The sequence below is a fragment of the Pseudochaenichthys georgianus genome, chromosome 3, assembly GCF_902827115.2.
Source record: "Pseudochaenichthys georgianus chromosome 3, fPseGeo1.2, whole genome shotgun sequence".
Lineage (NCBI taxonomy): Eukaryota > Metazoa > Chordata > Actinopteri > Perciformes > Channichthyidae > Pseudochaenichthys > Pseudochaenichthys georgianus.
Genome location: NC_047505.1, coordinates 17,837,208 through 17,860,524, shown reverse-complemented (window position 1 = coordinate 17,860,524; position 23,317 = coordinate 17,837,208). Strand labels below are relative to the sequence as shown.

Here is a 23,317-nt window from a genome sequence, read left to right as displayed (position 1 = left end):
CTGATAGTGACAAATTCCGTGACTATAAAAACATAAGGAACATTAAAAAGTGCAGCAGTTACTAAAAATACAAAAGCTGGAGTTTACAAAAGTAATGAGGGGCATGGCTGCATTAAGAGTTTAACGCTAACAGGTGAGAGGATAGAAAACGACCCCCCGTCTGAAGCTGAAGAGAGGAACCTACCGACACCAGAGCCTCGGTGACGCTGGTCAGCACGGCGGGGCGTAACGAGTGCACCAGGATCTTGTGTTCAGTGACGGCAAACACCAGCAGGGTGACGGCGTTCTCTGGTCCGAGGTTCTGGAGCAGCGTGGAAAATCGACCACCGCTACGACACAAATGTGCAAAACAAAATGAAATAAAAATGTTCCAGATACAGCCAGAAGAAACTACTACAGGTTTTAACTCATTGTGGCCATTAAACAGATTATGGGGTCGAAAAAAATACTAAAAAGATATTGTTGAATTGGAAATCTAATATTGGTATTCGATGAATTATGTTTTTAAGTGTATGAGGGCAGCTCAAAATTATAATATACAGTATATAAGATCTACCTGTGCTTTCTAATTGAAAATGTTTCATACAACTAACAGTCTTATAAATCAATACAAGATCTGAACTATGCTTAACCATATATAGCTCATACAGTGCATCCTTGTGACAGTCAGTTAGAAATTGCATTATCCAACAAGAAGACGTGTGTGCAGCGGCTCTTACCTGAGCGGTAAGGGAGAAGACACTGGCTGGCTCAACATCAGGCTGTCATGAGGGGAAAGCTGCAGAAAAGCTGGAGAGTGAGATAAACCAACCCAACAAAATATGCCTGCACTGAATCATTTAATATTCCTCCATAAAGGAGGAAAGAATCGGCACCCTGCAGGCATTCGTAAACAATGTATGAAAACAACACCACTGTCTGCAGAATGATTAATAGCTATTTATCACATGCGCCATATGCAGCAAACAATACATGCCTCCTGCGAGCCAAACGTACCTGCACCAGGATGCGAGGCCTCTGAGAGGAAGGGAAGGGAACTTTGTGCATAAAATGAGAGATGTGCCTGTGGGGGAAACAAAGAATAATGTGCAGTGTTGGAGCTATATATTGCTTTATATTATTCATAGTTAAACATGTATTTATTTACTTGTTGTATCTGTTTAAAGTGAATGTATTATTATTTAGTGTTGTTATTTAATTGAGTTAAAGGAGTTGTTATGCTTTTATTTTGAGGGCATGTTTGGGCACTGGGTGATTAGGACCCTGGTGTAATTGTACATATTGGGGACAGGTGGTGGTGGGGGTAGCGCACTAGTAGGCACATGTTTTTTTAAAAGGGTGATTCAAGCCACAAGGAAAGCCATAGGAAAGGCTTAAGGAAAGGAATAGATAGGAAGCATGTTCATTTTTCTCTTGTTAATGATATTGGATCATGCACCAACGGAGATTACTGACTGCATTTGGATCATTGCCCTGCGTAAGATTAGCTAACTGTTGCCTCAGTGGCAGTGTTATTTTAAGTTAATTATCTGTTTTATTTCATTATTATTCTGGCCGCTACAGGCAGCTAATGTTCGAATGATAAGTCAAAGCACCTCTTAAAGTCGGGAAGCCTAAGAGTTACGAGCAGCAGTCAAATATATTCTGTTAATTCACCTTACCAGAGTGGTAAAGTAAATATTCAACCTCAAACAACTTGCTTTCAGGACCTATTTAGTTAATTGGTGTATTGCTACACTATCTGGGACATTAGCAAGCACAGACATGTTCCTAGTGTACAGATAGAAGCACATCAGCATTAAACACAAGGCTTTGCTGTCCGTACCTCTGCATATCACATATTGATAATATCTCCTTTGATTTAGTAAGGTTGACAGTGTGTGGTAATTTGCTGTTAAAGAATGATGCGCTTTTGTCAAGGAATAAATAATATTTCTGTCGTGAGTTCCATTTAAACTGAATTTATTTCTCTCGAGGGGGTTGGGGGAGCTTTTAATATCACCTGAGCTCATCTTTGATTTAAATCCTGTCAGAATATGACTTTAGAGACATTTCAACATTAAACAGAGGATATATTGTCAGAAAAGATTACAGAGTTGTGAAATGATAATGATAAGAGCTACCGGTACTTGATTCCAGAATTGAAAGATGAATTCATTCATTTAATTCATTGAATTATTTAATTCATTTTTCCTAAAGATCATTTTACGTGACTCAAAGTTCTAAAAAGCTGAACTTAACTCTCCCCATCATATACAAAATATGAAAAACTGTATTAAAAAAGACACGGTTATGGAGGGTACAGTTACCTACAACACCCAGGGTGCATTTCAGCAGGAAATATCAAATCACTTGGGTTCAAATGTGTCCTGGTTAAAACAATCAATGAATCCTTATTGAGTAGTGGTTAGAAAATGAACCTTTATGACTGTTCATTATCTGGGAGAGTGACGTTTCTCTAGGTTGAGTTACATTAAAGACTTCTTTTAATTAAACATCTATAATGGAAATGGAGAATGTGACTAATCTGGAACTAGTGACTTCACCCACACTTTGCAACTTGATAAAGAACAATGTGTAAAAATCACTTTTAGCAGGAAAAAAAGCATAAAAATCAAGAGATAAGAAAGAGAGCTTACTTCTCGATGGGCAGGGCGTGAGGGCAGGAGATGGAGTAGCGATATAGGAATGTGAGGAACTTGCGGAAAGCGTCGAAGAAGGGCCAGTGGGAAAGCAGACAGATGCACTTGTTGGTGTAGACGGAGCATTGGGCTTTGGCCGGGCTGCTGGTGGTGCTGGTGGATGTCTCCGTACAGCTGGAGGAGGCTGGTGGTACTGGATCTGGACTCAGGAGACCCAGCTGGGAGCGCTGCACATCAGTCAGACACACCTGGGGGAAGGGCTCGTAGAACTGGATGGCGGCACCGTACACCTGAAACATGTCGGATACACAGCTCAGCATCTGCACACGTATCACATCACCGTATGGAGTACAACTTAAAGGGGCCCTATTGTGCTCCAATTCAGGTTTAATTTGTGAATGTAGTGTCTCTACTGTGACATGTTTACATGCTTTAATGTTCAAAAAGCTCATTTTTCTCATACTGCCTGTGCTGCAGCACCTCTTTTCACCCTCTGTCTGAAACCAGAGCCCTGTCTGCTCTGATTGGTTAGCTGGCCGGCTCTGTTGTGATTGGTCAACCGCTTAAAGATGTCCCGTCCCTTAGCCTATCACGTACAATCAGTTTGAGCGCTAGCCAATAGAAGCGCGATTGTTAAGCAATGTAAAGCCATGCTGCGTCTCATTGTTACAAAGCTATACATACATCTAAATAGTGGCCAATATGCTTATTAATCTGCTAATAGAAGCTGTAATGTATAAACACACACAAACACAGACCAAAACGACTAACTTTTACCTAATTCTTATTCTCACTTCAACTCTCAAAATATGTCTGGAACCTTAAACAGCCTTTTGAAGAAATGAGAACAATCCAGAATATTCCTTTAGCAACTGCTACATCCATCGAATGAACTAATATTAAAAAAGGAGCAAACAGTCAGACTCCTCTAGCCATCCTCTGAATATTCCCGGCCCGAATAGACAGATGAAAACATCGATGAGCACAGAAATAAAGTAAGCACAGTGCACCTCTGTTTAACCTTTACTGAACATCAATACCCTGAGTGCCAACTGTGGGCAAAAAAGCTTATCAGCTGGCGGCCTGTGTGAGTCAGTTTACAAAATGTTCCCAGCTCCTATGGATGTACAGATGAGTGGGACAAAAACATAGAAGAAATCTGAAAATAAGGAATTTTCAGAACGTCGTAAACAAACCAAAGTAACTCGATTGGACTCCTTTGTTTACTTTAGCGACATAGTGACACTACAATCTAACACTTACAGCTCTATTGGCTTCAAATTGTACGTGGTTAAAGGGCGGGACATATCAAAGCAGTTGACCAATCACAACAGCCGGCCAGCCAACCTGTTGAGGAAATCACATTGGAAAACTTCCCCATAGAGTGCTGGGTTAACCATCAGCGTGTTTGAAGGGTCTGACCGGCACTACACATGTTGATATTTGTGAGATGTGTGCGTAACCCTTTGCCACATACCACCTGTCCTGCGTATATTCACACAAACATGTATCTGTGCAGAAGCATAATCACCCTTTAAGATATTTTTGTGAAATTGTAGTCAGTTTATCCTCGAGCACAGGAGAATGGGAGGTAAATGTGAAAACATAGTTAGTGTTTATACATGTGCTACATTATTTGTGGGTTTATTTTTTACAAATGGGCTTATCCTACAAAAAGAAACACTAGAAGTTTTTCCACCTGACTGAGTCAACATGGATGCCTGACCCACTTTCCCTTAGGGCATGCAGTGTATTTTGGCTTTGTCATGCCACACTGTAGAGCGTTGGTCTGTGGTTATATCAGCTGTATAGATGGCAGTTAAAGTCTGTTGATGTGGTCTAACTGGCACTGGCAGTCACTCGCAGCCTTTATTGTCTGACACTGCCACTGAGATACTTGGTATTCTTCAGGCTGAGAAAGAAAGTAGAACAGAAGTGTGTATTTATCCATTTATCCACTTTACCTTCTCTCCAGAGGAACCGGTGAGGACAAAGGTGGAGAACACGGGGAGGGAGTATTTGGTGTTCGCTGGCCAGCACTCAATCGTGGCCCCCATTGGAAGGCAGAAGAGAGGGACAGACTCTGGCAGAGGGAATGACTCATAGTCCTCCTCTGGATATCTGCTGAATAAACCTGGGACAGGAAAATAACAGAGAACTCAATTAATCCCCCTGTGATCACCATTAGGAGCTGATTTATATGCCAGCTGAATTTCCACAGAGTTTAAAAAGAAACGAAACAAGTTCCATCCATCATAATCACATTGATAATGTACTTTATTGAGTCAGAGTTTCAATAGAACCTCCCGGCTTTCTAACAAGCAATTACTTCTCGATTATCAGGCGTTTGGGTCATTAGTCACCGTCAGCAGACACAAATGAGAAACAATGAAGAAGAGATTTTATTTGTGAACTTTCTTAACTCTGTGCTTTGTCTAACTTTGGCTCATTGATTCTACAAGCATCATTAACAAACACAAACTTTAGAAAACAGTTTGTGTTGTGAACATTGTTTTACTGCGTACATTCAAACTGTTCTCTACCATATTTAATAACAAAGTTAATTCCATAAATGTTGAAAGATTGTTAGTGCACATTCACACTTTCAGTTGTAAGGATGGACTGTTAGGCTTTATTTTTAAACACTTCACTAAGAGTTTAGCCACAAATATTCATCATGAAAACACCTGCAAGTGCGCAGCTACATTAATAGCCCCACAGAGGGAACAAATAAACACCAGTTGCTGTGTCAGCAACTAAAACTATGATGCTTTGTACAATATTCATCAGATTTCGAAAAGCTAATGCAGAGACTCGGGTCACTACCTTTGTCTACGGCAGTGTCATTTTGTTTAGTGATAAGCGACCCCGAGCAGTAACATTACCAGTTACATTTTGACAAAAGGAGTGTTGTACAAGCACAACACATGTGACAAAAAACGGTGCAAAATGTTTTACTAAGTAATGCTTTGACCTGGCTTAAAAATACAGTAATCAACAGTAGCAGACACTTGTGTCGTTGTTCTTTGGAGCTAGTACAGAGAATATATTATGTGGTTAAAACAAAGGCCTGGTGCCTTTTATCTGAAATAAGCAATGCATGGCCCCTTTCAAAAGGGGACATGGCTTGTGAGTGTTCAAAGGAGGCAATGTGGCCTCGTATGTGCAGTTAACACAACAATCATAATGTTGTTTTGATGAAAATGCAACTCCTTTCATTGGCTCCTGGGGTGTTTTGGAGAAAATAAATAAGAAGAACAGGCTAACCAGCTTTAAAAGTTACATATCTCCTTTTTTAATAAGTTCTGTGTGGTGAATCTAATATATGCAATGTGAAGAGCGGCTCATGTGGATTTGGAAAAGTATCTGTTAAATAATTAAAGACACTTTAAAGTGTTGAGTTCAAAAAGGGAAACAATGTAAAAAGGTAGGAATGTCTGCTGTAGGCACTACTCTAAGGTTAAATGTGCACACACTACAATATGTCCACGTATCCCCCAACCAACCAACATGTATTTTTGCTCAGTTCTGGCTCAAACTGTTAACATTAGTCTTTACTCAAACCTTGATGTCTGCGTAATTCTTCCTGGCCTCAAGTGTAGAAAATAAAGGTAATTTGTGTGAGCGGACTCGTGCAAAGTGAGAAACAGATAGGATCGCTCCGTTCACAGTCTGTTGCATTTTTCAAGATATGTACAACAAAACCTCAGCCAGCCAATCTGAGCCCGAGCCAAACACAGCCGCACAGAGCCAACAGTGTTTTCACACACTGACAATCTTCTGTCAGCTGTGTTTGAAATTGAAAAGTCAAATGGATTTAATGTGAAATAAGCCTCATAATACCATTACATTTAGGGCACACCTTGAACTTAATTATGAGAAGAATATTGGTGTGCAGAGGCTCATCTCATCTCTAAATCTGAGGCATTAACATGCTTCAACAAGCCCAAACTTGCAAGCCCAGCTGAATCAGAATGTCCTCATACAGCCAGTTCACTCTGTGGAAGACTCTAGAGACGTTTGTACAACAGCTGCAACAAATATAGTTAATAAGTGTCAATGCAAGAAATAGTTGTTGTTTCAATATCAGCTTATTTTTTAGAACAACTTGTCCACATTTCTTCTAATGCAACAAAAAACACATGTACGACTATCCAATGGTCATACAGGCCGAAGAGATAGGTTGTTGTGCTCCCTCTCTCCGTTTCTTATCCTATATCTAATAGAACTGCTCGGGTCTTGATAGATTGAGTGGGGAAGTTCATGAGATCTTTCTAGAGGGTTATCAAGAATAACTTTTATCCAATGACCTTTCCCCTCTCTGTCTGTGTCTGTGTATTCTCTTGTTCCGATTAACCCTGCCAAATCTTTTTTCTTGTTTTGTATCTATATCTACGTCGGGGTCCGGAGTCGAGGCTGATCCTCTTGCTGTAGTCCTGTGTCTTGGGTCCTCCATCCTGAGTTCTGGATGAAGTCGTGGACTTCGGGTCGTGGCTGAACCTGTCTCTGCGGTCCTGCCTTGGGTCTCGTCATGCTGCTTCCCTGATGGCTTCCACAGGATTGTAGCCGACATCCTCGTGGATTCATCTTCTTATTACAGACACATGCATTTCCTAACATTCAGTCTATATGCTGTAAAATGTATTATCTCTTCGATTTACACACGGCATCTATTGCACGTCTGTCCGTCCTGGGAGAGGGATCCGTCCTCTGTTGCTCTCCCCGAGGTTTCTCCCATGGAACATGTTTTTCCCCTTAAACTGTGAGTTTTCTCTGGAAGTTTTTCCTTGTACGATGTGAGGGTCTAAGGACAGAGGGTGTCGTTTTTCTCATACTGATATTCTGAACAATCTGTGCTGTTGTATTTGCTGTAAAGTGTCTCTACTGTAGGCTATTTTTATTATATGTACAGCACTTTGGCTCGACCAAAAATCGTTTATAAATGTGCTATATAAATAAAACTTGATCTGATTTGATACAGGCAGAATAAGTGTGACTAAAGGAAGATTACCTTTTTTGCACACAACATGGTTATCTGATATTTTGTATTGTATATTGGTATTTGGATCTGCGTGCAGTGTCAGTTATAGGGTTAGGAGGGCTTACCTGCTTTGTAGGCTATTGTGTTGGTTTTGGCCACAGACTTCTTATAACACAGGTAGACAGAGGAGCCCCACTGGAAACAAGAGAGCAACAGAAACAGTTAGCGTGGTGTTTGTGATGAATGACACACGCCACTTTAGGGCCATTCAGTAACAAGAGGATAATAATAGAGCATAATAATAGAGGATAATAATAGTGCCAAGTTGAATCAAATTTGAAGCCATTGTCTAGTTTCTCTGATACAAAAATGGAATTAATCTTGATATGGTGATGAAACTACACACAACAATGTCAGTTGGATGTTTTGAAAGGATCATTTAGGTTGATTTGTATGTAAAGCCGCTTTAAAATGCTAAACATGTGGTAAATTGTGTTTTTGCTGCATGGGCTCCTGGTGGAAGGAGCAACATATTTGGAATGTTTACAACTAACAAGAAGTCAGATAAGACTGATTTTCTACTTTATAAAAACAATTAGAGGATTGAAACCTGATGCAAATACAGTATTATCCATCAGAGCATAAAACAAACAAACATATTCATTTCACAAAGTGCATGCTTGCTTATTGTCCCTTACCAGGGTTTCAAAAATAAATGTATTCGAATATGTTTAAGCAGCAGATTCCTGAAATCTTGACCCTTGTGCATCTTAAAGAAACGTATGGTTACGTCAAAGAGTTGGTGTCATCTCTAATAAGAGAAATCACTAATTATCACGACTAGGGATGTCCCGATCACCTTTTTTTGCTCCCGATCCGATTCCGATCATTTGATTTTGACAATCTGCCGATACCGATTTTTCCCGATCCGATCTTTATGCAATGCATTAAGAGAAAAAAAAGGTAACAGATAACGGCTGGTCATCCAACGCGATGAATTCAGCTATCTTGGCTGTTATTGTTGGCCTTTTCACTGTTCTGGGGCCGTTTCTCTTTCCTTTTAAAAGTCTCTGAAAGTGTCGGTTGTTTCAGTGCCGTTACCGGAGTGGCCGCTGTGTACTCGCCGTGTTGTTGTTGGTGTTTGTTTCTCAGGTGGCGTATTAGATTGGTCGTGTTGAACGTAGCTCTGTTCTTTCCACCACGCGGAACCTCCGCCTTCCAAACATTGCATCTGGCTGTTACACTGCCTTCGCTTTCAATTTTATAATACTTCCAAACTCCTGACATTTTCTCCGTCCCGACTCCCGAGTCACCAGCTGAACGTAGCCTCTCGTTAGCGTACTGCTACTATTAGACACTGCGCCCACTCTGTTGCCAGATTTCAGAGAAATAAGCAACCAGGTCTATGAAAACAAGCCCAAAGAAAGCAACACATACATGATGTTGTGTAATTTTAAACCAAAACTAAGTCCTCAGGATGACTTTAAGACGTGAACATGGTCATTTTTGTTTTGTAACATTAAATAAAAAAAAACTATTTTATAAAAAAAAAAAAAAAATCCCGATCCCCGATTTTTTTCTCCCGATCCCCGATTTTTTGAAAATCACGTGATCAGCTCCGATCCCCGATTACGTGATCGGATCGGGACATCTCTAATCACGACACCATTTCATTAACTGATCCTGTCCTTTCTCCTTCTAAAGCGTTTTAAAGTTTTTTAACTGACTTCACTAGCTGACTTTTCTACTAAATGATTGGCAGTTTAAACCGTGATGTGCTTTACATTTTAAAAGGGGCCTGTGGCAACTTGAGAAGCAGGAGATGCTTTTAAAATCACACCGCTGAAGTGTTTCGCTGCAGCATTTCTAAGCGGTTTGGTCTTTTCGCAACCTTTCCTCTGAACTGGGCATACTGTGTGTGTGTGGGAAGGACAGTGTGCAAAGGGAGGTTAATAGTAAAGCCCTTTGTCCACGAAAGCAGTCTATTATCATTTATAATCCAATTAAACACCCCATAAAGCCAGTCAGTGTAATTATCTATAAACTGTAAAATACTTTTATTACCCCGCCGACAGCTTAAACCTACACATTGAAACCAACTAATCTCACAGGCTTCACTCATTGAGCTATTAGCATGTAGAGAGAAGTGATGAGACATCTGATAAACATCTTGTTTGTAACAATTAGTCACTGAGGGGAAGATGCTCTACGGCAACTCAAACTTGCCATCAATCTTTCACAACTCGGGGCAGGACATGAAGCAAGCACCGAGGACTGTGCTGAAATATTAAACTGATCTTCAAAGCTCCAACATTAGTCATAATGAAAAATGTGAAGCTAAATACCGTTTTTATTGTAGGATCCTTGACTTCTCTTGCAGTGGTTTTCAGACACATGTAAAGCCACGCATATCATTTTTCAAAGGATGTTGTAAAATACCAAATGTAGACAAAGCTGTCACTGCAACAATTTTATAAATACCAAGATATATTTGTCTGAGAGTAAATTGTGGGTGATGATAGGGCTGAACGATTAATCGATTTTAAACCGAAATAGCGATTTGAAATGATGCGATTATCAAATCGCAAAGCCTGCGATTTATTTATTTTTTTCCTCTTGTGTGTCAGTCATCCACACCAATCAGAAGTGCTGTGCTCCACATGTACCAGCCATTGTTAACCAATCAGAAGTGGCCCATGATAGAAGGTGATAGACAGATTGATCCAATCACCTGCCTGCCCTTTCCAAATGGCTTCCAATGGAGCTTTAGATGGTTTGGTGAAACAAAGCGTCTGAGTCAGGTTAGTAATGCTCCATCACATGTTATCTATTACAGGGTGAATCTTAAACTGAAGCTTGACTTTAAAGCAACCCAACGGAAGTTTTTTTTTGTCAGAAAAATCGCAATTAGATTATTTACCCAAATCGTGCAGCGCTAGGTGATGATTTAACTGAACACAAGAGAAGCCTTCAGGGACTTCCCTCAACAACAAAAAGGAGACTGCAGCAGTATAAACACACAGAATAAGAAAACTACCCGAGTAGGCAATGTAGGATGGTTTTACACAATTTTCCATACTTGAATGAACAAGCCAGTTTTTAAGTGAGTAACCTAGGGGCTGAATTCTCTTACCAAACCACTGAAAACCACAGTTAATTGGAAAAAGAAGCAACAGGTGAGATGCACCCTATTTCTCATTTCTCTTACCTTCACAACAGTTCAGTTTCATGACAAAAGACTCAGAGAAGCTCTGCGTCTTGCCAACATGACCCCACCATTTTAAATCGCCATGGTTGAGCTGAATCTGCCAGTATTTGTCTGGCTTACTCATGGTTATTGCAAAAAGTCTCCATGTCATCTTGTACTTCTTACATGTTGGTTGAGCTTCTAAGTAAACTGGCGCTCTTTAGCTTTCACACTACAGAACTAAGGGAGACTCCAATCCAGTCAAATTAAGATTATGTATGCAAACCACACACACTACGTATAACTATATTTTATGTTTACTTCTGTATCCTTACTTCATTGCAGACGCTAAAAATGGACACCTCTCCAAATAAAAAGTAAAAAGTGGCGTTGTAACAGTTGTGCCTCTCACCATGCTGCTGTTGAGGTTCTTCTCCACCTTGCAGAAGGTGTGGGGGGGCGTCTCTCCCTTGCTCGGGACGATGATGCAGATGTCGGTGAGGGCCAGCGCGCTGTGTGGCTGGCTCTCAGGGGCCCGGCGGTAGGTGACGTAGATGCGCTGGGAGGAGTTTCCGCTGATGTTGGCGGGGCGACCGGAGGGCGTGGTCTGGATCAGCTGACAGCCCGGCTTCAGGCGCTCCTTCCACTCGTACAGCACGCTGCGGGGGGGCACAGCACGGCAGTGAGGCAACAAAACTCCACATCACTGAGTCTTTATTAGTTTGATTACCATGGAGAGTTAATCAGCACATTATGCAGTCGTGGGCTCATTGAGCCAATTACGCGCAGCTTCCAGTTTAAGTTCGACGTTGGGCGTTTATCCCAGTTTTCAGTGGCTGACAGGAAGGAGTTGATTAAGCTTAATGTCTGCTTTGCATCTCATAAACTGCAAAGCAGAATTGATGCAATTCATGAAAAAACAGAGAGCGATCGATGGGTTTATAGTGGCAAGTGGCAAGCTCAGTGCAAAGATGTCTCCTCAACTTCAAGCCCAGGGCCACTTGTGAAATCAATAACACAACAACATGAGAGCTGAAAGCAAGTGTTTGACAGACGAGTGCACTGAAGGGAAAATGACAAGAAATATGAACTGCGCATTCGGCTTTTTTACGTGACTCGTTATTATAAAATCAGCTGGTAAAGCAGGGCTCGACATTATCAATGGCCCGCTGGCCCAGAAGCACTATTTAGACACCCCGGGGCAGCATAACGTACTTTCAACTTGCCCGCTCCACTACATATATGGCTTTTTTTTTTTCTTTTTTATAAATGGTCCTGTGGTATTGGTATTTTGACAAGCAATTTAGTTAAATTGTTTCGTTTATCAAAGCTACAACATAGCGTTTTGTGAGGCGGTTGTAGTTGTTGGGTGAAAAGCAAACAGCTGTTTGCTGCAGAGCGCACTCCTTCACTACAGACTTTCTCGCCACCTAACCATTCGCCAACATGTTTTAATACCAGCGGAAACCGGCCAAGCGCCGGGCAAAAATCAATCTTCAAATAAAAGAAAGTCACCGGAGGAGTTAAAGGAGAGTGACAGGGAGCATGAGAAGAAGAGGGAGAGAACGTTTCAGCCACACTGGCTTGATCGATGGAGTTGGCTTCTATATGATGATATAAACAAGGTCTTCTGTCGGCTCTGTACATCAATGCCCACCTATGCTGACAATTAAGTGAAGGGTAGAAAATAAAGGTATTGGCTTTAGGGAAAAGTCCCAGCAGTTTAGGATAATGAAGGTTCTAATCTAATCTATTACATAGCCATTACATGTCTAACTCCTAATGATAGAAAGTGCATTATACAAATAATAATACTCATAATAATGAGAATAGCAGACATTTTTTAACAATGACCACAATATAATTATTTTAATAAACCAAATATGAACAATTGAGGAAAATGAGGAAGAACTGATGATTCAAATGGTGTAGTACAATGTAGTAATGTAGTGCATGAATTACTATTGCAACAAATGTGTTCATTTTCTTCATTATTAGTGGATTTTCTGGACGAATGCTCCGGGCCAGTGGTTACAATGGTGGGGCCAGTGACAATAACATTCCACAGGCCCTTACCCTTAATGTCTACCCCTGTAAAAGAATGACGGTCTGGGTGATGAAAACAATCAGGTAAAAGTAACTGTCAACCTCACAAACTACTGCGGCCAAGAGAGGAACTGAAAGAGGTTTTTGTCTTTTGTATATGGGCTTGGCTGTGGAAAGCAAGCTATGGAAATTCAGTTGGGTGAGTGCTGACTTTTTTATGCTGTCCTTCTTATATCTTCACCATGCTTCAAAGTGGAGCAGATTTAGTTTAGTTTATCGACGCCTATAATATTTTTTAATGATAATTTCATGACATTTTTAAGTTAAGATCAGAATTGGGAATTGTTGTCTCTGACAGAACTCATGCAGTATATGGATGTAGATGTGTGTGGGACACAGTCAGTACAGTATTGTGATGAGGCACTAGAAGACACTCACACAAACCACCACTTAGTGCACAACAACTCCAGCGTGTTACAGTCGCAGTCACTTTAAGCATCCCTCTTTGGGTTTTTATTGAGCACTTATCCTCCATTACAGTTTCAAGTGGAACTAGCCAGGCTTTTGTGGGGTCTAAGCTGAAGGGAAAACAGAATTCAGAGTGGCCTTGGCCTACTGCAGATGTTTTTATTTGGTCTGCTTTTATTTCAGTACTCATTGCTGTGGTGTTTCTGCTCTGCTCGCATTAAGGCCAAACACAGTGAGCACTTCTTTCTCCACTGTTATATTAGACCTGTTGTCGATGCAGAGCCCATCGTCAGACCAATGCAACAGACATATTTTCTCCATTGACAGTGGCACCAATTCTGCATGATTTTAAACCAGTCTTTGGACCTTGGAGGCCTCATAAAAAGAGTGGTGTGAAAATGTCAGAGTTTTGTGCTGACCCAACTCTAATAGATGTTTTGTGTTCTTATACATATGAAGGCCACACTATAGGGAAAATGATAGGCTTATGTTTAGTGAAAAATAGAGGTACAATTATTGTTAAAATTAAAAAGTATTCATTTAAAATAAAGCTTTTGTCACGTGACATGATAATATAGTGATTTGTTGAAATATGTTTAATTAGTCATTTCCAAGAGAAAATGATCAATGCAATTTTTGAGTAATTATTTTTTCTATTTTGTAATTCATTTGATTTATAACATTTTGAAAAATGGATTTACGCCCTTAGAAATAAACAATAACCTGCCAGTAAAAGAAGCAGAGATGGTATTTCACATGCAAAACACCATATGCTAGATATATTGTTGTCAGCTACTTACTAAAGCAATCACAGGACGTGCTGATGTTTGGGCGGATCATCACATCTCCTATAGTATACCAATTGTCTGGGTAAGTGGACTAGAGTCTTTCTTCAAACCGGCCCATCGGTTTCTGGTATGGCTGCTTACAGCCTTTGAGAACCTCATATCCAAACATCTTCACCATTGACACTTCGCTTGCTTAGGTACTGAGCAACACACCTACCAAGTGTTAAATTGATTGGTTCAAAAATGTGAATATGTTCCTAAATGTAGAGCTGTACTTAGCTGCATGCTTTTCCGCTACTGCTCACATATATGACTAATTATTCCATCTGCATCCTGAGCACCAACTCACTATCCCAATTATAAAAATGCACATCAATGATGACACGTGCTAACACACAACTCAGCTTCCCATTAATCCTGCCAGTGTCTGAGAAGTGCAGCCCCTTTACACTATCAGCACACAGAAGCGGCTGATAATGTCTGAGCAGACTGAGTCAGTGCCTGATAAGCACTGCACTCTGTAGAGTCAGAGGCCAATATGAGCCTCCTTAGCATTGTCACCACCCGCCTGCTGCCCGCCAGAGCTGTGAGACTCAACAAACGGTACTGAATCCCCCGGTTCTAAGGATGTTGCTGAGGAGGACACCTGTAACAGCACTTCACCGTATTTCACTTGTTTGTTGCGAAATCACAATGGGGAACGGCTGCAAGGCAGACAGAAAGTAAACGCTGTAGAAACTGCTGCACAGGAGGGATTTTTAGAAAGAGCAGAACACTTTACTTTTAGAATCGGCATGACATGGACTACTTTTAAACACGACAGCAACTACAGTGTTTGCTGAGAGCAGCAGCTGATCATTACTAGGAATGAGACAGACATTGACACAGTGTGTTGCAATACATACAGTACACAGAATGTCCGTGTGTGTGTGCGTGCGTGTGTGTGTGTCGTGTGTCGTGTGTCCTTGTCAGGACACACGACACACAGGCTCTGTGCACTTCATTACAGTGACTCATTTGAGTTGCCTTGAAAAACTCAGACACATTTTAAGTTTATAGCCAATGTCAGCGAAATAAAATGTGAATCAGAGTTTCCATTACTACCGTGTCGATAATATATTCTAGGGCAGATTAAGCAGAAACAGGTACTACAACATCAAGAAGCATTATAAATGGTGTGCCCCAAAAGGTAAAAACTATTCTTCCTTATTCTAGAAGCACCCTTATTATATGTACCATCTTCAAAAGATAAACACCCTGACCCTGGGATGACAAAGTTGCATTTTTTATTATAAGAACCAATGGATTCTTCAGTATACTGTACTGTGGAAGCAATGCCAACATAGCTGCCTGTCCACAGTGGATTTGACACTGTTGATTTTCCTCTGAACAACCCAGTCACACTGAATCTCACTCAACACGATTGTGTTCAGACTGAAAAGAGCACTGCAGCCAATGGCGGTCATTCACCTATTGACGGTTGGTCGTTGATCATTAATTCTCTTCAATTTGGCTGTGAAGCATTAGATTGAGCAAATGAGGGACCTTTAACTGAGCAGGACAGGGGCTGATGAGATACTGGCAGCATGGCCCCATAGCTGAGATCCAGAATGAAATCTCACAATGATTGGGGGCATTGCAGTGACATTTTGTACGGGCATTGATGAGCCTATTTGGTGATCCCCCGACTTTTTACTCTCACGTCTCCATGGGGTTAACATTTGTGGTCTTGAGTAAAATCGATTGGATAAATCTTCTTGAATTCGTTTCAGACATTTATACCTTCCTCGTGATGAATTGTTTGAACTTTGGTGGTACGTGAATTAAAATAGCTTTTTTTTTAACTTTATATTTGATGATTAGACTATGGTTTTCCAAATGTCATAGCAACAAAGGAGAACATTCTTTATCATTCTCCACTGTAATCTGTGCTCAATTAACAAAAGTGTAACATGGTTCACTAAGACGACTGAGAATGGTGAAATCGTACCCTTCTAATAATCAACATTTTAGCATCGTCATTGTATTAGCGTCTACAGCAGGTTCAGCCTCACAGAGCTACTAGCATGACAGTGTAGCCCCTGTTGGTACTTACCCCAGGTCAGTGAGGGGTGGCTTGTCGCGACCTCTCCGGTAGCAGAGGAAGATCTGGGGCACCATGAGGCCGCCATTGTTCAGATCAGCTGAATGGCCTGTTGGGGTTTCCTCTACGCAGGTGAACCCAGGCGGCGTCTCCTCGCCCATGGAGCGGATCACCACGGCGACATCAGTGATGGGCGCCTTAGGCTTGGCCGACTTGTGGCACACGTCATCAAAGTGGATCTCCTGGTCCAACGGCTTGGACGGGTCTGTCAGACCGGCCACCACAAAGTAGTCGGCTACACGAGGGCCTTTGTCTTCCATCATTTCCCATTACCGCCGGCTGCCTGCACGGATACAGAGGGGAAGAGAAAGAGAGGGAGACAGAGGGAGAGATTGATTTTCGTTGTGGTAGCAGGTACGGACGGTTCTTGCGTCCTTGCTATGGCAGTAAAAATAAAATCTGACAGTCATAAATCGTGCTAAGGGAGAGGCCAGTAGAGGACAATAAAAAAAAGAGTGTACAATGTGAAGAGGGGCTACAATAGGAAGCCATTTCCAGTCCAGGCAGATAGCTGGCAACCTTTGACCAGACTGACTTTAGTAAACCAGCTAAAGGTTCAGCGTCCTTATTCAAGGACAATTGGACAAAACATGTGGCAGTTAACAGGAAAGGACATTTGTTGTTGCTCGGGTTTTCTCTAATTCAAAACATATATAGCCTGTTTGGCTACACAGACCTGAGTGTGCATTTTAAAAAGGGATCAGTGAGGGGTTTCTTCACATTTGACATTCTGCCTCCATTATAGGTCGGTGCCACATAAAAACCCGTTGATTAGAAAACGTTGTGATATCAGGGAGCGTATTAAGCGGGGTGATGAAAGCCAAATAGTAGTTTCCTTAATCTGTCCTTGGAAGGGCATGTCCTGACTCCTGACTGCATGACAACAGCAACACTTTCTGAGAAGCACAGGCTGGACGGTACAGACAGAGACATTGGCGGGTAAAGAAGTTAGCACGGTTTCCAAATCATGAGTTTTCATTGAGAAAATGTGGTATTCTGCCAGGACATCATCGCAAAATGTACCACAGTTATGATGATTGCATACTTTATAACAGAAAAACTCCTGAAAATCAACACCGACTTGAGCTACACAGCTGTGATAGTTTCATCGGAGTGCATTTCTGAGTTAACAAGCACCTGCACCACCCTCTGACCAGCGCATGTGGATCCAGTGGAAAGGTTCAGTGGTACTTTGATCCTGCGCTGCAACCGACCACGGATTGTTTGTTTGCCGTGTCATGATCACAGCGAGTGCCATTTCAAGGAAACAGATGAGTAGGGATCACTGAGGTCAGAGTCGCAGACAAAACTATTATATAAATATGTGGGGTCGAAGACACAACTGAGAACTAAATAAATGGTGTGAGGAGAAGCTATGGGATATCTATAAAGGGCAGAAAAGACTCTGTCTGTTTAATTAAAAAGGAAGGATTTGGTTGTTTTGTGAGACGAATAGATTTGAAAAAAGATAAAAGGAATATGCATTAAATATTTATTTTAATCACTACCTTTAATCCAGCTATAATATAATACCACTATAATGTAATTTACACAAATGGATTAGATGAATACCAGGCTTCTTCACCGGTAGTGTCTTCGGTCCCGTACTGATTAAAGAAATACTACATGTTTCTTTACAAGAAGAAATCAGGGCCAAAGATCACTTACTGTGACCCACAATAATTCAATAGTGACAACTCAAAGAAGAGCAGGATGAAATGTCAAGTGTTCCTCCTTTGCATTGTTTTTACCCCGTTATTATTACGTTTAGAAGAATGTATGTGGCTTTAGAGGAATGATGTCATATTCTTCTGAAAGCAGTTGAGCTTAAAAAGGCCTACAAAAGTGGTGAGGACCAAAACAAGTCTGAGTTTTTAGTATTTTTTTTAACCTAAGACACGAATGCAAACGCAATAAAGAGAATATAAAGAAAAAGAACAAGGTACTATTCATAAATTCAAGAAAATTGCGACTGAGGAATGTTGCGTTGATGTTGTTTGTGTGTGCGTGTCTTTGGAAGCCTCGGGGTGTTGTGGTGTAAAGTCTTAGTCGGTCTCAGTGGCCAGATTCATCACTAAACCTCTTGACACTGAAGCCTTCGGGACAGGAGTGTGTCTCTGTGTGTTAAATGAAACTTCAGCCCCGCCAGCACTCTCCCTATTCTCCTGCAAAAACACACAAGATCACATCGGGTTCATGACAAACCAGCAAACCTGCACAGCAAATAACGCAGAAGGATGTAGGAAACTGGACGCTTTGACCATAAACTGTTTTTATGTTAAACAGAATTTGTTTGTTTTGTTTTTTTAAACCAAGTTGGTGACACAATCAGTGATAATGTTTCACTTGGACAGTCGTTTAATTGCTAGCAGGTTTCAATTTTATTATGAAAAATCAAACCGTGTCTGTGATTCCAACCGTATGCAGTAAGAGGGTGTGGGGAGAGATTCGTAATAAGCAGGGCGTGTTAGCTAGACTAAAAGCATGGGCTCAGGGGAGAAGAGGAAAAAGCGGTCACCTCCAGTCCGAGTGATGCTAGCAAGATCAATATCCACTGTTGGCAGTGGCACCTTCTTTTATTCGACTCAGACAGTCACCATTGTCGAGACTAGTGTAAGTCAAGGCAGATCAAAGTGAAAGATAAAAGACCATCTTGACCTCTACAAATGAGAAAGTATCTCCTACAGTACGTCTAAAACGTGGCCTATAATCAGCTTCAGTGTAGAAAACATTTGAAGGAAAAGTGCCTTTGCGACAGATGTTGCTGCGATGACTGTCAAGCCACACAAATATTTAAAATACAGCCATACTTTTTATTTGATATAAAATCAACAAACTCCTGTCATTCGCTCTGCAGCAGATGGAGCTTAATCTCCATTGTTTCTGTATTTGTTCTTCTATTCCAATAGTTTAGGACATCTGATGGAAAGAATTGTTTGTTTACATGAATTTAGCAAAAGCCGGATGTTTATTGCTTTAATGAAATTATCTTCCAGGGGTCAATGAGCTAAGCTTTTTCCAAACAAAGAGTGATTTGAGTTTCTTTCTTTGGTTTTCACAGATGGTGAGAAAAAACTGTTTCTGGCTATTGTGCTCGGATTGCAAGTGCATGTCGGGTCATCAATTTGTCAGTGGGAGAAACTGATGAAAAGACAATCACAGTGAGCTCATTTTCTGAGCCAATGATGTCTGGTCCTTCTCTACCTCACATCGCCCCAGGCTTAAGCCCATATCGTAAATCTGTCTCGATACTGGCAGCCCTCTTGTGGTTATCAGTTCGAGAATCATTTGCTAAACTAAATTTGACCGTGTTGACCTGCACATCTGCACAGCCTCCTGAGTCAAAGACCGCATTTAAGTTCCTGTCCAACACACAGAGCGGACTCATAGATGTTCCTGGGACACTCAATACAACCCTTTGGTGTTACACCCAGAGGACAGGATGTGGAACACGTGCAGACCGCTCTTTTAGAAATATTTATTCAAACATTGAAAGTAATACAAAATACACAGGATAAAAAAGAGGGTCCTTGGTTTTCCACTTGGCTTGTCTGTCTTTGGCAGGATTACAGAAAAACTGCTGTACTTTAGAAAATGATCATACCGATCCAAAATACAGTTTTCTATAATAATTCAAATTCTCAGCAACATTTCTGAGTTTTGGGGGGATTTCTAGAGTAGCTACATCATTATGAAAACCACAACACAAGTTAAATAGGAAATAATGTGTGTGGGGACAAACAGACACATTCCTATAGAGGCGAAGTCCCTCCCCTTCCGGGGGACCTCCATGGGACCTTATTTCGGAAAAGTTATGTATTGAAGTCAATGGAGAGAGAAAGATTATCTTTCGATCCCGTTTGAATTGTGCCACGAATTACACATATGATGTTTGTCAATTTAAAACACAATTATACAAGTCAAAAAAAAAAAAGTGTCGTAAAACTGTGAAGTAACACATTTGTTTGTGTGAACCGCTCAATGAACTACATCTCCCGTCCCGCACCACACACCAAGATGGCCGTCACGTTGGCACATTTCACTTCTTTCTTTCAGAATGAGGCGGAAAGTATTAAAAGAGGTTACAATCACTACAAGTCTGGGCATGTTGAGAGCTGTACATACACACAAGGGGAGTTAGTCGGGACTGGGATTTGTAGTCTTTCTAGTTGTGTATTTTTCATATTTCAACAGTTTTACGACAAACTTTTTTTACATGGAAATTATTATTTAAGATTGACGAACATCATATGTGTAATTTGTGGCACAATTCAAACGGGATCGAAAGATAATCTTTCTCTCTCCATTGACTTCAATGCATACTTTTTCCGAAATAAGGTCCCATGAGTCCCACCGGAAGGGGAGGGACTTCGCCTCTCTATTGCACCTTTAAATGTGCTCATAATCTGCTATTAAAAGCCTGCATGTGAGCATGTGTTTGTAAAAGCAGGCTGACAGGCAGTGTGAAGAAGAGGTGAGACATTGATGAAGTTCTTTATGTGTGCACTGTGCAAGCACAAGGTCCTGGGGTCACATTCTTGTGTTTCACAGGGAAAATTAAAGCCATGACGAACGTGGTCAACATGTGTGCTTTTGTAAAGAGCAGGACATCCACATAAACCTACGCCAATCCAAATCCAAATGTTCTTCATTCAAAAAAGAAATATGAAAACTAAAACATCATATGGAATGTATAATGAGAGGAAGGGTGGAATTACACAGGGACTCATCCAGTACATTGGATATCTTATTTCTTGCAATGACTGCAGCTTTTACGACCCAGAGGGATTTTTCATGACTAAATTGATATAAAACAGACGGTTTTGGAGGGTATTGTTTCATAGAACCCACAAAGTTAACTACTCAATTGGTGGAAAACTGTAACAAAACAAAAACAGACCTAATGTATTGCAGTCCCATGCATGGGAAGGACCGGAGAGCTCTGCAGTGTCGCCTGGCTGTGAGACCGACCTCAGAGGCACATGACGGAGCAGAGAATGATACGCATCCCTGCCATGCTGTCACACTGCTAAAAATACAAGGCAAAACAAAGCAGCAGTGCTTTGGCACGGGTTACATAAGGATTACATATGCTGTATATATATTGCATATGTGGGACAATCCAGACCTCCCACTAAAATCAAACCACCTCTATTGTCTCTGCCTGCCCTACATCTCAAAAATGGAAGTTATTCACCCAAGAAGCACAGGTGACAGAATGAACTCAAAAGGCCCTGATGGTGAGCATTTATGGATTACACGACAACTGATCCACTCAGACACTTTGCTGTATTGACACAACAACACAACTATTCTTTGTTTATGTTCCCAGACAATCTTGTATTTTGGGGGAATCAAGTGTAACGGTATGAAACACCCATGTATGTAATCATGCAAAGATCATCATTGGATTCCCTCCATTCACAACGTGCCTGACACATAGATATCTGCATCACAGCTGAAGTGATCTGATCCAAACATCTTAATTGTTTGGCTGCCCTACTTCTTCCCTGGCAGACTGACCTGGAAGAGAAAGCTCGACTTGATCTCGAGGTAAACGCCCAAAAATAACCGATTCCTCCCTGCATAAAAAGCTGTGAACATTTAAAGAGTATTCGCTCAGGGCAACAAGCCTCTTTAACAGGTTGCTGGAACCCTTCACAGAGACCCTAAGGCACTACACATAATCTATGTGTTTCTAAATCATTTATCACTTTGGTTCGTTCAGCACAATTGCCTTAAGACACAGTTTTCCCAAAGGCTTGATGTAGTGGGTATTAAATGAGTCAACTGTATTAAATTGTGATGTCGTCTGGCAGACGCTGGTCGGGCTCTCGGCTCCACCTGGAAAGAAAGGGGAGTTATAGCAAGAGCGCCAAAAGTGTTGGTTTGTGTAGATTGACAGCGGTTGAGATTATGTGCAAGGGATATGTTTAGTGTGTAAAGGTCACGATATATAAGGTGCATTAATGGTACAGGTTACTCCTATAACAGTCAACATCATAACACTCACCTCCGCCTGCTCTCCCGTCTCCGGTCCCAAGTTCCGTCATCGTAAAGGGTCCCCGGGGAAACAGCGGGTCCTTTTTATCGTTCCGGATGGGGTCAAAGGAGCAGGTTGGAGGCGGGGGGGTGATTTGTTATTAGGTACATTTGGCGTGTTAGTTTAGAACGGGTTTTCTTTTCATACCGTAATTAAATAGAATGTAAGTAAAGGAGGTTTGTCATTCTCCAGTAAAGGATGTTTTGTGAATAACTACGGTCCTTATCTGAGCTGACCATCTCTGCACATGCCACCCCTTTTGGATGGTACGGGCCGATGGGTGAGGCTATAAAGGGTGGCATGTTGGGCTCATTTGGAGAGGAATAGTGTGGGAGACAGTCGTTGTGAAATATTGATGTGGGCGACCAGGCACCAAATGATGAATAAATACCCACACCGGGTTGTATCAAGACGTTCTGCCTCTGTCTCCTTACTTGGTCGGGCCGCTCAAGTGACATCGTTCACAAGTGGTGTCAGAAGTGGGATTCGACAAGTAAGGAGGGGAAAATGAAGAGAGGAAAAAAAAACGACCAAATAGAGGTGTCCGGTGACGGGGAGGCTAAGCATGGAGTTGACCAGGGGGCCACGGCTGGTGAACCAAGGGACAGGTTTGAGGAACTGTCTGAGATGATGAAAGCACTCATGCAGTCTCAGAAGCAGCTTCAAGACCAGGTATCTGAGATGAGAGCGGGGCCGCCAACAGAGCAAGGCAGTGATGAGGAGCGGCCCAGAAGAAGAGGGGACTTCGGTGATGATCGGGAGCAGACGTCTTCATCCAGGCGAAGGTCGCCAAGACGTCAGAGAGAACCACCGCGAGCCGAAGTTGTGGCCACTGGGGCCAGATGAAGACGTTGAACAGTTCCTAACCACCTTCGAACGCATGGCCCAGGTCTGTCGTTGGGACCAAGAAGAATGGGCTGTCCGATTGGTTCCCCTGCTGACTGGTAAAGCACGCAGTGCGTACGTGCTAATGGACATTAGTGACTCTGAGGACTACGAGCAAGTCAAAGCAGCAATCC

The 23,317-nt window shown here is 41.6% G+C and overlaps 1 protein-coding gene across 2 annotated transcripts in view; it reads right to left on the bottom strand.

Moving 5' to 3' along the window:
- Positions 1-23,317, bottom strand: part of LOC117463683 (C-myc promoter-binding protein-like) — a 79,853-nt gene that overhangs the window by 44,541 nt on the left and 11,995 nt on the right. For both annotated transcript variants that reach the window (XM_034106060.2, XM_034106071.2), the window contains exons 2-9: positions 16,208-16,538; positions 11,223-11,469; positions 7,749-7,818; positions 4,607-4,776; positions 2,640-2,932; positions 997-1,063; positions 720-778; positions 185-329 (exon numbers count right to left, since the gene is read on the bottom strand). In XM_034106060.2, the coding sequence (XP_033961951.1) occupies positions 185-329; positions 720-778; positions 997-1,063; positions 2,640-2,932; positions 4,607-4,776; positions 7,749-7,818; positions 11,223-11,469; positions 16,208-16,518 (1,362 nt within the window). In that variant the 5' untranslated portion in view covers positions 16,519-16,538. The remainder of the gene's footprint in view (positions 1-184; positions 330-719; positions 779-996; positions 1,064-2,639; positions 2,933-4,606; positions 4,777-7,748; positions 7,819-11,222; positions 11,470-16,207; positions 16,539-23,317) is intronic.